This window comes from Rhamphochromis sp. 'chilingali' (genome assembly GCF_963969265.1).
Source record: "Rhamphochromis sp. 'chilingali' genome assembly, chromosome: 1".
NCBI classification, from domain to species: Eukaryota; Metazoa; Chordata; class Actinopteri; order Cichliformes; family Cichlidae; genus Rhamphochromis; species Rhamphochromis sp. 'chilingali'.
The window spans coordinates 71,096,157-71,109,014 of record NC_137929.1 but is presented as its reverse complement, the minus strand read 5'-3'; the positions used below and the strand labels follow the sequence as shown (position 1 = coordinate 71,109,014).

The 12,858-nt window shown below is 43.4% G+C and overlaps 1 protein-coding gene across 1 annotated transcript in view; it reads right to left on the bottom strand.

The window, feature by feature from the left end:
- Positions 1 to 12,514, bottom strand: part of LOC308396835 (alpha-2-macroglobulin-like) — a gene marked incomplete at its 5' end in the record, with an annotated part of 31,772 nt that extends 19,258 nt beyond the window's left edge. Inside the window, 12 exons of the mRNA XM_080882447.1 lie at positions 771 to 998; positions 1,233 to 1,400; positions 1,497 to 1,606; positions 1,700 to 1,817; positions 3,458 to 3,608; positions 3,705 to 3,789; positions 3,864 to 4,029; positions 7,631 to 7,651; positions 7,755 to 7,807; positions 11,924 to 12,077; positions 12,175 to 12,355; positions 12,435 to 12,514. Coding sequence (XP_080738573.1) covers positions 771 to 998; positions 1,233 to 1,400; positions 1,497 to 1,606; positions 1,700 to 1,817; positions 3,458 to 3,608; positions 3,705 to 3,789; positions 3,864 to 4,029; positions 7,631 to 7,651; positions 7,755 to 7,807; positions 11,924 to 12,077; positions 12,175 to 12,355; positions 12,435 to 12,514 — 1,515 coding nt within the window. The remainder of the gene's footprint in view (positions 1 to 770; positions 999 to 1,232; positions 1,401 to 1,496; positions 1,607 to 1,699; positions 1,818 to 3,457; positions 3,609 to 3,704; positions 3,790 to 3,863; positions 4,030 to 7,630; positions 7,652 to 7,754; positions 7,808 to 11,923; positions 12,078 to 12,174; positions 12,356 to 12,434) is intronic.
- Positions 12,515 to 12,858: the final 344 nt, after the last annotated feature.

Genomic DNA, 12,858 nt, shown 5'->3' with positions numbered 1-12,858 from the left:
TGCATCATGGGAATCCCCCGGCAGCCTACATCTATTGCAGCATAACTAAGGGAGGATTCAGGGTCACCTGGTCCAGCCCTAACTATATGACAGGACATTGGCCAATCAGATGAAAGGAAGAAAAATAGGGTCAAAATTTGTACTTGTAACTTGAAACTTGAGTGCAGAGTTTCTCACGTACACAAATTCTTTTTTATGCACACATAAATTCTTTTTACACATACAAATCCTGAGAATCCTAAGATGCACAAAACAAAGGATTAGAAAAATAAAACAGAAAATAACTAAACGTGGAGTCACTAAAAGACGAGACTTGAAAAGTGCAGGGGAAACACAGGGAAAGCATGATTAACTGAGAACAGAAATGACTAAATCTACGAAGGCCTAAGAATATAAATACTTAGCAGAGAGAGAAAACTAAGGATATCATGAACAAAGGACCAAACACTGAGGCTAATTACTAAGCTGACAGAAAATGATGAGGGACAAAGCACAGGGACCAGACCTGAAGTCTGTGGAACCAGCTTCCACTTTGGATTCAGGAGACAGACGCCCTCCGAGTTTTAAGTTTAGGCTTTTTCCTTTTTGCTAAAGCATATAGTTTGGGCTGGATCAGTATTTATGCTGAAATAGATCGAAGCTGCTGGATTCTCATGATGGACTGAAAGTTTCTTCTTCAGTCATGATGGGCATTACAACAGTAGTTTTTTAGCAAACACACAAAAAGTCTGGTCATGTTCAACTTTGTAGTAAACCCAGAGATAACTCACCAGATAAATGACATCCACAGACCCCGGAGACTCTCCCACTATAGTGTAGTTGACTGATACGTCTTCTTCTGCGTCACAGGACACTGCTTTATCCTTCTTCTGTACCTCTAGAGAGCTGATTGTTTTAATATCAGGAGAAGACGGCTGGGACATGGATAATGTGTGAAATCCCCTGTCATAGTATGCAGTTCTATATCCTGGGTTGCCCACTGTTGGTGTCAGGCTTGCCTAGTTGGGGATAGGAAACAAAAATTTAAAAACTTGATCTACAAATAACATTGGACAACGAGACTTTATAAGCAAGGCAAAGGTGGAGGAAGATGAGTCATAAACTGTTTCAGGATTGCAGCTTCCTACTGTGGGAGGTATTTGGACATTTGCAGCCTATCACAAACCAATTGTGGCTTCAGGCTGCTGTCATGGCTGCATTAAATTACACATTGTTTCAGTGTGTCAGCTCACATGGAGTTGGATATCCTGGTCAAAGTTATCAGTGCTGAAAGAAAATGAGGCCACACCGTTGCTGTCAGTTGTCAGATTTTGTAGTGAGCGTGTTTGCCACATTCGTCCCGTGAACAGGTAGACCGGTGCGTCACAAACTGGTGTATTATTGTGGTACACTGCTCTGACCTGTTGAAGAACACAATGCTCTATCAATGGAAAATACAAACAATTTAAATGTGCTTTGTACGACAAACTGAGCTGAAAACAACATGTTAGGCTTACTTTTCCTTCCACATTAGATCCCCGTTCCCAAACCTTGGGCACGTTAATGAAAGACACTTTTCCAAGGACGTAAGAAATCGTGACTCTCTTCTCTTGAGGGAGTGAAACACCTGAATGTAAAAACTTTCATGTTACAATCCTGTGAATGCCTTTTTGGTTAAACATACATTGATGTGTCATTTTAAAGGAATAACACAACTTGCCTGTTCCCTCTTCTTCCACTTTGGCCCTGATATCCAGAACATCTTGAAGCACCTTTTGGTCCATTTTAGTAAAAATTGACATGTTGAAGGAAAAAGTTGCACAGCCAGTCTTGTCTGCCTGGAAAGAACAATAAAGAAAGAAAATCACTGATACAAGAATAAACCAAAATTAGAATCAAATCTCATTCACAATCGAATCTATAAAATATATTAAATGTTCAAACTAGAGAGGAGTCATGAAAGACTTGAGCTCATTTAGAATTTGATGAAAGCAATATGGTTTAAAAATGCAGGGTGGGGGGACAAAAGTCTGGAGGGGTCAGTTGTACTAAACATAAACAGCTGAAGGAACATTTTGCAACTGATTATGTTACCTGGCAACAGATCATTCAGATAAACGTGTATAAAAAGATCATCATAGAGAGACAGAGTTTCTCACAAATACAGACGGGCGGAGGTTTACAAATCTGCAACAGACTGTGTCTACAAATTGTAGAACAATGACAGAATAATTTCATTAATGTAAAATTATCAAGACGGGGAATATCTCATCATCTGCAGCGCACAATGTCATCAAAACATGCAAAGGATAAGGCTGAAATCCACTATCAGATGCAGTCTCCAGGTCCTTGGGCAGCAATGCATGAAAAACTGTCATCATTCTGCCACTCAGATCACTGCATGGCCTCAGGAGCACTTTCACAAATCAATATCTGCGCACAAAGTTCAAAAGTCAAATGTGAATGCGAACTGGAAACGCTGCATTCTATTCTGGGCAAAAGCTCATTTAAAACGACAAACACTGCTCTGTGCTCAGATGAATCGAAATCTGAAATTCTTTTTGGAAAAAACAGACGCTGTATCCTCCACAACATCCCAAACATCCTGTCGAGCTGGGCCTGTATAGCAGTATGATGGTATCACCTCACAAAACCACTGTATCGTTTAAATTTCCCAGCAGCATCTCATTTACATCCTCAAAATCTCAGTACTACCATATATATGTTATACAGTACTGTGAAAAAAATCTTCACCCAACCACCCTTTTTTTTGTTTGTTGGATTCCAAAGAGCCAAACTTTGTTAATTTCTTCCTGCTTGAGCAGTTTTTGTTTAGACTTTGGCTGCTTTTACATTCATTTCCAGTTCAGTCCCCATACCTGATCATTTCTAGAGAAAGCTTTTTTTCTTTCATTCCTTTATTTGCATCAGGTACTTTATGTTGACCTATGAACCATCCAAGCACAACAAGGACACCTGCCTCAAGGGATTATTGTTTCTACACATAACAGACAACTTAGCAGACAACCAGTTTGAACTTGTATCACATTGTTGAGCAGCCTGTTGCAAAAGCACATCCTTTATTCCCATGTCCTTCTTTGAATCTAACAATGGGGTTTGAACTCATGGAAGCTTGCCTGAGAGACTTCAGGCTGTATTTCTATTTGTGTTTGCATGTTTCAGTAAACCCTGTAGCTATTCATTCTGCTTGTGTCAGTGTAACAGTCTGAAATTGTATTCTCTTGTGTGTCAGACATAATGAAACACACCACTTGCCTTAGCTCACGGCTCAATGAAGGCACATAACCCAGTATGTGACATATGAGACAATGAAACTGTAGTGAAAAAAAGTAAAGAGGACACACGGCGCCAGCTTAACTGAGTACAGCAGGCAACCCGTGTGCCGTAATGCTAATGCAGTGGCCTGAATGTACCCAAAGTATCAGGGAATAAAAGAGAAATGAAGCCATAACTGTACCTGCTTTGTCTCTGTGTGGCAGGAGCCACCCATCTGCAATAGGGCCAAAAGATCGTAATCGTGCGACGATATACCAAAACCTCTATACAAATTAATAGGTCTGCACACATTGACTGTAACACGTCCTGGTACAGGCTGTCCATACGTGTACCTGTTTTAAGAAAAATAAGTAAACATTATGAGTCATTTGCTCTCCAAACTCCAGATTTTACAACACATAATTTGTCCTGAAAGAACTTTTCCTTACTTTGCACACACTTTAGCTTCAACGTCTTCCTGCCCAATACTCACTTCTTCAGATATATTTACTGTCACATCAAATTTGGGTAAAACTGGGGGAAATATGAATGTCAGCATTTGCACTCCATTACAACAAAGAATTTAAGAATAAATAAGACTGACTTACCATATTTCTCCACTTTGAAGTTGTGAGATATTTTCCTCTCACCCATTGACACAATGATCTGGTACGGTCCCTCAGGGGCCTCAGCGTCCAAGGAGTAAGAAAGCTGCAGTATTCTGCTATTGGATGTTTCATTTAGCCACTGTCCAATCCTGTTACTGTGAGGATCCTGTTAAATCAAGTGACAGTGACAGCTACTACACATAGTAGTAGCTCAGTGTTCCAACATTCGAAAGAAAGGACTGCTCTCACAGCTAGAGATTGACGAGGTATAGCTTGAAACCTGGATCCCCCGTAGCCAGTTACCAAGATTAGTGTAGTGTAGATGAAGTACACTCAGAAGGTCTGCTGGATGATGTTAATGCAGCATTACGGACAATACCTACAACCACGATTACCAACACTAACAAGCTGATCTACAATACGGCAGCAGTGATCAGTGAGATGCTTGGCTACAAGTTGAACAGCCACAAGGGGCAGTACCCTCCATGGAGAAGGAGGCTAGAGGGCAAGATCAAAGTAGCACGGAGGGAGGTTAGCCAACTAACGGAGTTGCAGAAAGGTGCGACAAAGAAGGTGCATAAGAAATACAGCAAACTGTCCATACCTGAGGCCTTGGAAACTGCCAAGCAAAGACTCACAGCCTTGGCCACCCGCTTGAGGAGGTACACTAGAGAGATAGAAGGCAGGAGAATAAACCAGCTGTTCTCCACAGAACCAGCAAAGGTGTACTCTCAGTGGCAAGGGAACAATAAGAGAACAGCACCACCAAGGCTGGAGACGGAGCAATACTGGAAGAGCATATGGGAGAAGGACGCAACCCATAACGGCAATGCTCAGTGGCTAGTGGATCTGAGGGCAGACCACAGCGACCTCCCTGAACAGGGTCCAGTAACCATCACAGTGGCAGATATCCAAGAAAGGGTCTCCAGTATGAAGAGTTGGACAGCACCAGGGCCCGACATGGTTCACGCCTACTGGCTGAAGAAGCTGACTGCACTCCATGAGCGTCTGGCAGCACAAATGAACCAGCTGCTAGTTAACGAGAGACACCCGGAATGGCTAACCGAAGGTCGGACGGTCCTGATCCCCAAGGACCCCAAGAAGGGACCGGTCCCCTCCAACTACCGACCAATAACCTGCCTCAGTACTACATGGAAGCTCCTGTCAGGCATCATATCGGCTAAGATGAACAGGCACATGGGTCAATACATGAGTGGGACACAGAAAGGAATTGGCAAGAATACCAGAGGCGCAAAACACCAGCTACTGGTAGACAGAACAGTCAGCCGAGACTGCAAGACCAGACTGACCAACCTGTGCACTGCCTGGATTGATTACAAGAAGGCCTATGACTCAATGCCCCAAAGCTAGATACTGGAATGCTTAGAATTGTACAAGATCAATGGGACCCTAAGAGCCTTCATCAGGAACTCAATGGGGATGTGGCGTACAACACTAGAGGCCAACTCCAAGCCCATAGCACAAGTCACCATCAAGTGTGGGATCTACCAAGGAGATGCTCTGTCCCCACTGCTGTTCTGCATAGGCCTGAACCCCCTCAGTGAGATCATTAACAAGACTGGCTACAGATACCGACTACGGAATGGAGCAGTTGTCAGCCACCTCCTGTACATGGATGACATCAAGCTGTATGCCAAGAGTGAACGAGACATCGATTCACTGATCCACACTACCAGGCTATACAGCAATGACATTGGAATGTCGTTCGGACTGGAGAAGTGTAGTCGGATGGTAACAAAGAGAGGGAAGGTAGTCAGAACTGAGGGGATTGAACTACCAGAAGGCAACATTGCAGACATAAAGGACAGTTACAAGTACCTGGGGATCCCGCAGGCAAATGGGAACCATGAAGAGGCCGCTAGAAAGGCTGCAACCACCAAGTACCTGCAGAGGGTCAGGCAAGTCCTGAGGAGTCAGCTGAATGGTAAGAACAAGATCCGGGCCATCAACACGTACGCCCTGCCCGTGATCAGGTACCCTGCTGGGGTAATAGGCTGGCCAAAGGAGGAGATAGAAGCCACTGACATAAAGACAAGAAAGCTCCTTACCATGCATGGAGGGTTTCACCCCAAGTCCAGCACCCTGAGGCTGTACGCTAAGCAGAAGGAAGGGGGCCGGGGACTGGTGAGTGTCAGCACCACAGTCCAGGATGAAACAACGAACATCCACGAATACATTGGGAAGATGGCCCCAACTGACCGAGTGCTCAGTGAATACCTCAGGCAGCAGAAACCCAAGAAAGAGGAGGGAGACGAGGAACCATCATGGAAGGACAGGCCCCTGCACGGTATGTACCACCGGCAGATAGAGGAGGTGGCTGATATCCAGAAATCCTACCAGTGGCTGGACAAAGCTGGACTGAAAGACAGCACAGAGGCACTAATCATGGCAGCACAAGAACAAGCTCTGAGTACAAGATCCATAGAGGCTGGGGTCTATCACACCAGGCAAGACCCCAGGTGCAGGCTGTGTAAAGATGCCCCAGAGACAATCCAGCACATAACAGCAGGGTGCAAGATGCTAGCAGGCAAGGCATACATGGAACGCCATAACCAAGTGGCCGGCATAGTGTACAGGAACATCTGTGCCGAGTATAACCTGGAAGTCCCGTGGTCAAAATGGGAGATGCCCCCAAGGGTGGTGGAGAATGACCGAGCTAAGATCCTGTGGGACTTCCAGATACAGACGGACAAAATGGTGGTGGCTAACCAACCGGACATAGTGGTGGTGGACAAACAGAAGAAGACGGCCGTAGTGATCGATGTAGCGGTTCCGAATGACAGCAATATCAGGAAGAAGGAACACGAGAAGCTGGAGAAATACCAAGGGCTCAGAGAAGAGCTCGAGAGGATGTGGAGGGTGAAGGTAATGGTGGTCCCCGTGGTAATCGGAGCACTAGGTGCGGTGACTCCCAAGCTAGGCAAGTGGCTCCAGCAGATCCCGGGAATAACATCGGAGATCTCTGTCCAGAAGAGCGCAGTCCTGGGAACAGCTAAGATACTGCGCAGGACCCTCAAGCTCCCAGGCCTCTGGTAGAGGACCCGAGCTTGAAGGATAAACCGCCCGCAGGGGCGTGCTGGGTGTTTTTTTATATATATATATATATATATCGTTTCCCTTGCCTCTAAAATGACAACAATGCCAATGAAAAGGCAGGTGTAAAAACACAATAATTATTTTGAACATTTGTTTATTTGTTCATTTTCTATAATACCAATGAAAGGAATAATAAGCTGGTAAGGCCATTGTCAGCTATGAGTCACAGGGAGCTAGCTTTCTAACTTTACTGGCAGTGCAAAGTTGTGGTGACAGCAGGGCTTGACTGGTAATCTGGCATTCTGGACATTTTCCTGTTGGCTGTAAGACCAGTACAACTCTTTGTTGTCAATATCATTATACAGGCTTAAAGACTGGCTGGAATGGCAGCTGCACCTGACCCTACGAGCGCTGGCAGCAATCTCTCTGGTGTATTTTTTTGAACACTACTTTTCACTTTTACTTAATAATATTTTATAGTAATGCTACTCTTACTTGAATAACATTTTTGGATACTCGACCCACCTCTGTATATATGCAACCCAATTTGTCCAGTTTTGAAACTGTCAGTGACCTGGAGTAATACTGCAGAAGCAGTGTGTACATAAGCAGTGAGCAGGGAACAATCAAGTCTGACTCCATGTGTTCAGCATTGTGTTGATGCATTTACAGCAGAAGTAAAAAAACCTTTTCTGGAGATATTCTCTTACCTGAAGTTCAATGACATCATACTGAAAGAAAGAACCAAAGACAGGTGGAGTTAAGAAATTGTTGTGTAAATCACTGCATCTCAATTCTAAACAGCATCATTAATAACACTGTTCAAAAACTCACCAGCTGATTGGCCGGTCGCATCTTATTATCCATCGCAACGACTCTGAAATTCACTGTGAGAAAAATTTTAAAGAGATTGTGTCTCTGTTTCTCTCCTTATACTTTAAAACAAAGGTCCATTAGGGTTGGGGCCATGACTGCTAAAATTAACAAAATAAACACTTAATTACATTACTAATTAAAATGGAAATAATTAATTAAATATCTAAACAATTTTATTATTAATTAAATTATGTATTTTGAGTTTCAATTTTCAATTAAATATTTCATGGTTGCTGTGCTGCAGTGCATCGTGATCTGTCACTGCAGCTTATCAACAAACACAACATCTGATTTTTACCCTACACAGCAAGTCAATACAGATCTCAGATAAGGGACTGATATGAATTGGTGGTTATGTGGACAGACCGACCAAATGCTTGAAGGTTGCACTACATAAAAATAATAAAATCATATTTGGTGACACGGCAAGTATTTTAAAATATTTCTTGTGGTGTAGCTCCATCAGGTCCGAATGGCTGTGTGCATTAAGCAGGGCACACTAAATAAACAGACACCCGGCCAAAGCATTAAATTGTCTGTGTCCCTGAGTTTGATGGGTGACAGATAAAACTGATTAATGAACACAAAATAATTAATTAAATTGAAAACCAATAATTGGACAATGAAATAATTAACTATCCTTGTAAATAATCAAAATGAGAAAAAATGAATTGAATATATAAAAAGATCATTAAATATGTGCTGGAAACTGGAAATCAGAAATAAAAACCTAAATGTGTGTTGGTGTACGCTCAATTATCCAGGTAAGTAAATCTCCAAAAGTTGATTCTGTTCATCTGGACGTTTTCAGTGGAGAAATTGATCCAGGTGACTTCTTCAATCTCAGCTGACTGCAAGTTTCCCCAATCTTATAAACAGTACATTTGCATAATGACTGAAACCAGCCCACTGAAGGAACAATCTGCCGTTCGCTACATGGAAGAAGTGCAAAGCAGAGCTCTGGTATCGCACCCTGGCTGGAACAAAACAAAGTCACTGGTTCAGGGTTTCCCCACTGAAAACATCCAGATGAAAAGAAACTTTTTGAGATCATTCAAATAACTTATTACATTATTTAAATGAAATCACTGATATTTAATTAATGTATATACATATATATATATATATATATATATATATATATATATATATATATATATATATATATATATATATATATATATATATGTGTGTATATATATGTGTATATATATATATATATATTTTTTTTTTTAGACTACACGCCTTTGGAGCAGAGGATCGCAAGTTCGATTCCTGCCTGGGGCGTCTGTATCCAGTAAGGGTCCTAAGGCTAGACCCCCTATCCTAAGCGAGCCTACTGCAGACATGAGCGAGACAGATAAATATGAAGGCATGCCGGCTCGGACGTCGCCCGGATCAACAAGGTCCACGTCAGGTGTTGAGGAACCAGGGCACCCTGATGACAAGTGGGCTACTGGAACAAGAAGGCATCGGTGGGCAAGAGACGAAAACAGGGCGTTGTTGGAATGCTACTACGCAAGTAACCTTGGCGGAAGGGGCTACACGAATAGAATGAGGTACCTATGGATTCTTCGATACCCAACATCCACAATGACGGCGAAACAACTAGTAGCTCAGTGTTCCAACATTCGAAAGAAGGGACTGCTCTCACAGCTCAACACAAATGCTACGGCAAGGAGGAGTCAGGACGCCAGGTCACCCCCACCCGAGATTGGGTACATAGCCCCAAGTGCGATAGGAGAAGGATCGTTGAGTGCGAGAGGAACTGACCTAAAAAATAGGATCATGGCCAAGCTTGAAACCTTGGTTACCAAGATTACGTGAAGTACCTCCAGAAGGTCTGCTAGATGATGTTAATGCAGCACTACGGACGATACCTACAACCATGATTACCAACACTAACAAGCTGATCTACAATACGATCAGTGAGATGCTTGGCTACAAGTTGAACAGCCACAAGGGGCAGTACCCTCCATGGAGAAGGAGGCTAGAGGGCAAGATCAAAGTAGCACGGAGGGAGGTTAGCCAACTAACGGAGTTGCAGAAAGGTGTGACAAAGAAGGTGCATAAGAAATACAGCAAGCTGTCCATACCTGAGGCCTTGGAAACTGCCAAGCAAAGACTCACAGCCTTGGCCAGCCGCTTGAGGAGGTACACCAGAGAGATAGAAGGCAGGAGAATAAACCAGCTGTTCTCCACAGAACCAGCAAAGGTGTACTCTCAGTGGCAAGGGAACAATAAGAGAACAGCACCACCAAGGCTGGAGACGGAGCAATACTGGAAGAGCATATGGGAGAAGGATGCAACCCATAACGGCAATGCTCAGTGGCTAGAGGATCTGAGGGCAGACCACAGCGACCTCCCTGAACAGGGTCCAGTAACCATCACAGTGGCAGATATCCAAGAAAGGGTCTCCAGTATGAAGAGTTGGACAGCACCAGGGCCCGACATGGTTCACGCCTACTGGCTGAAGAAGCTGATTGCACTCCACGAGCGTCTGGCAGCACAAATGAACCAGCTGCTAGTTAACGAGAGACACCCGGAATGGCTAACTGAAGGCCGGACGGTCCTGATCCCCAAGGACCCCAAGAAGGGACCGGTCCCCTCCAACTACCGACCAATAACCTGCCTCAGTACTACATGGAAGCTCCTATCAGGCATCATATCGGCTAAGATGAACAGGCACATGGGTCAATACATGAGCGGGACACAGAAAGGGATTGGCAAGAATACCAGAGGCGCAAAACACCAGCTACTGGTAGACAGAACAGTCAGCCGAGACTGCAAGACCAGACTGACCAACCTGTGCACTGCCTGGATTGATTACAAGAAGGCCTATGACTCAATGCCCCACAGCTGGATACTGGAATGCTTAGAATTGTACAAGATCAACAGGACCCTAAGAGCCTTCATCAGGAACTCAATGGGGATATGGCGTACAACACTTGAGGCCAACTCCAAGCCCAAAGCACAAGTCACCATCAAGTGCGGGATCTACCAAGGAGATGCTCTGTCCCCACTGCTGTTCTGCATAGGCCTGAACCCCCTCAGTGAGATCATTAACAAGACTGGCTACGGATACCGACTACGGAACAGAGCAGTTGTCAGCCACCTCCTGTACATGGATGACATCAAGCTGTATGCCAAGATGTCTAAATGACTCGGGTAAAGTTTGTAGCATGCGTGCTTGTTGTTTTTGTCTGCTTCCACTTGTCTTTGCACTAGGATGATGTCGGCGTAAATGTGCAGTCATATTCGTTGTGTTCCCACTAGTGCTGTCAGCATTAATCTGAAATGACGTTAAAGCCACAACACGGCAAATCTCTGTTAACGACCTACCGCGTTCGACTACTCCACCTAGGCTGCACTGTCGAGCGCAGATCCACTGAGCTCTCAACACAGACAGCGTCCTCAGAAGAAAAGTTGATAAAATAAATTGAAATTTTGTATTGTTCGATACATATGCGTACCGAACCGAAAGCACTGTATCGAACGGTTCAATATCGATACAGGTATTGTTGCACCCCTAATATATATATAATTTATTTAAATTGAATTGGTATCACTAATTTATATTTTAATTGACAAGACATTTCATTTATTGTCTAATTATGTGTTTCATACATTTTGGCACCCGTGGCCCTCCACTTTGGTGCTTTAAATTCCATGTTTGAACATAATTTAATTGTGAACAATAAAACTATTAAGGATAAAACCATTAAACTTTCACATAAAATGAATTTGACTCTAATCGGGGACAGATGGTACAAACAATAAATCATGTCTGAGTGATATAATATGGACTTTGCCCTTTGGGGGGAGTCATGCACTCTGAGTATTCTGCATGTTTTATTTTGCATTACTGTGAATTTTTAAAATAGTTATATTCAAAGATGGACTCAGATTTCAAAGTGCGAACAAATATTTCGGTCGATGGACCGTATTAAATATCTTGAAAAGCGTTTGCTAAATGAAGCACAACTTTCACATCAATCATTGCATGTGTGTCCAAATTTTGGACCATAAAACTTGTTACACAAATTGGAGATGGTGGAGCAGCTGGCTCATGATGATGGAATTTGAATGAACTACATGTCTTATATAACGTAACATCACATTGTTACCTTTTTGTCCAGGGAGGTAGATGGGTTTGTCTGTTTGGATGAATGTGAAGGTATCAGACGCTCGGATCATCACTTTTCTGACTTGTTTGGAGTAAAATGTGTCTCCTCGTACCTCCACCTGAAAATGTTGCACCTCCTTTTGTACCAAAGGAGCCTGAGACAGTGGGATATTTAGATAGTCATTAAAACCAATAATGCTTACGATAACAACTAACAAACACACTTTGTGTGTGAAAGTGCTGGTTGCCAACCTCAAACTGAACACAGGTTTGAAAGGCCTCATTTGACGTATGCGTGAATAAGGTTGTGTTCTTCTCTCGGGACATCAAAGTGACAGTCATGACCAGAGTCCCACTGGGCTGTCGGAGAGTTGCACAGAATTTGGCCTCAGCTCCAGCTTCAATAACTGCAGGAATGGCCACCAGGTACTGGCTGCATACAGCATCACACATACAGCAGTTACTGCAGTGAACAACTCACACAGACAAAAACACGCTGAAGACAAACTCACGGTTCAGCCACCGTTTGATCCACACGTATCCAGCTCAGGAGGACACACAGAGTGCAGCTCAGGATCCAGAGACGGTCCATGACTGGTTGTGATCGTTCTCAGTGTCAGCTTCGGCTAAATATTGGCTGATCGTCCCCACCCACGTAACAGCCACGTGTTTGAAACGCACTCATGTACTCTGATCTCCACAAAGTCAATCACTTACACATTTATAAAATCCCAATCCTGCTTTCAGCACTGAACACTAAACTATAGACAACAGTAAAGTTTGTCATTCAGTGTAAAATATTACAGTAACATACAGTGCTCCGAGGTGATGTTTCTAAATCAGCTCAGAGTTTAATTCGGCTGTTACAAAATATTATTTCTATTCTGTATGTGTCCATGTTTGTCTTAACACCAGTGCTGGGATATCCCACTGTAG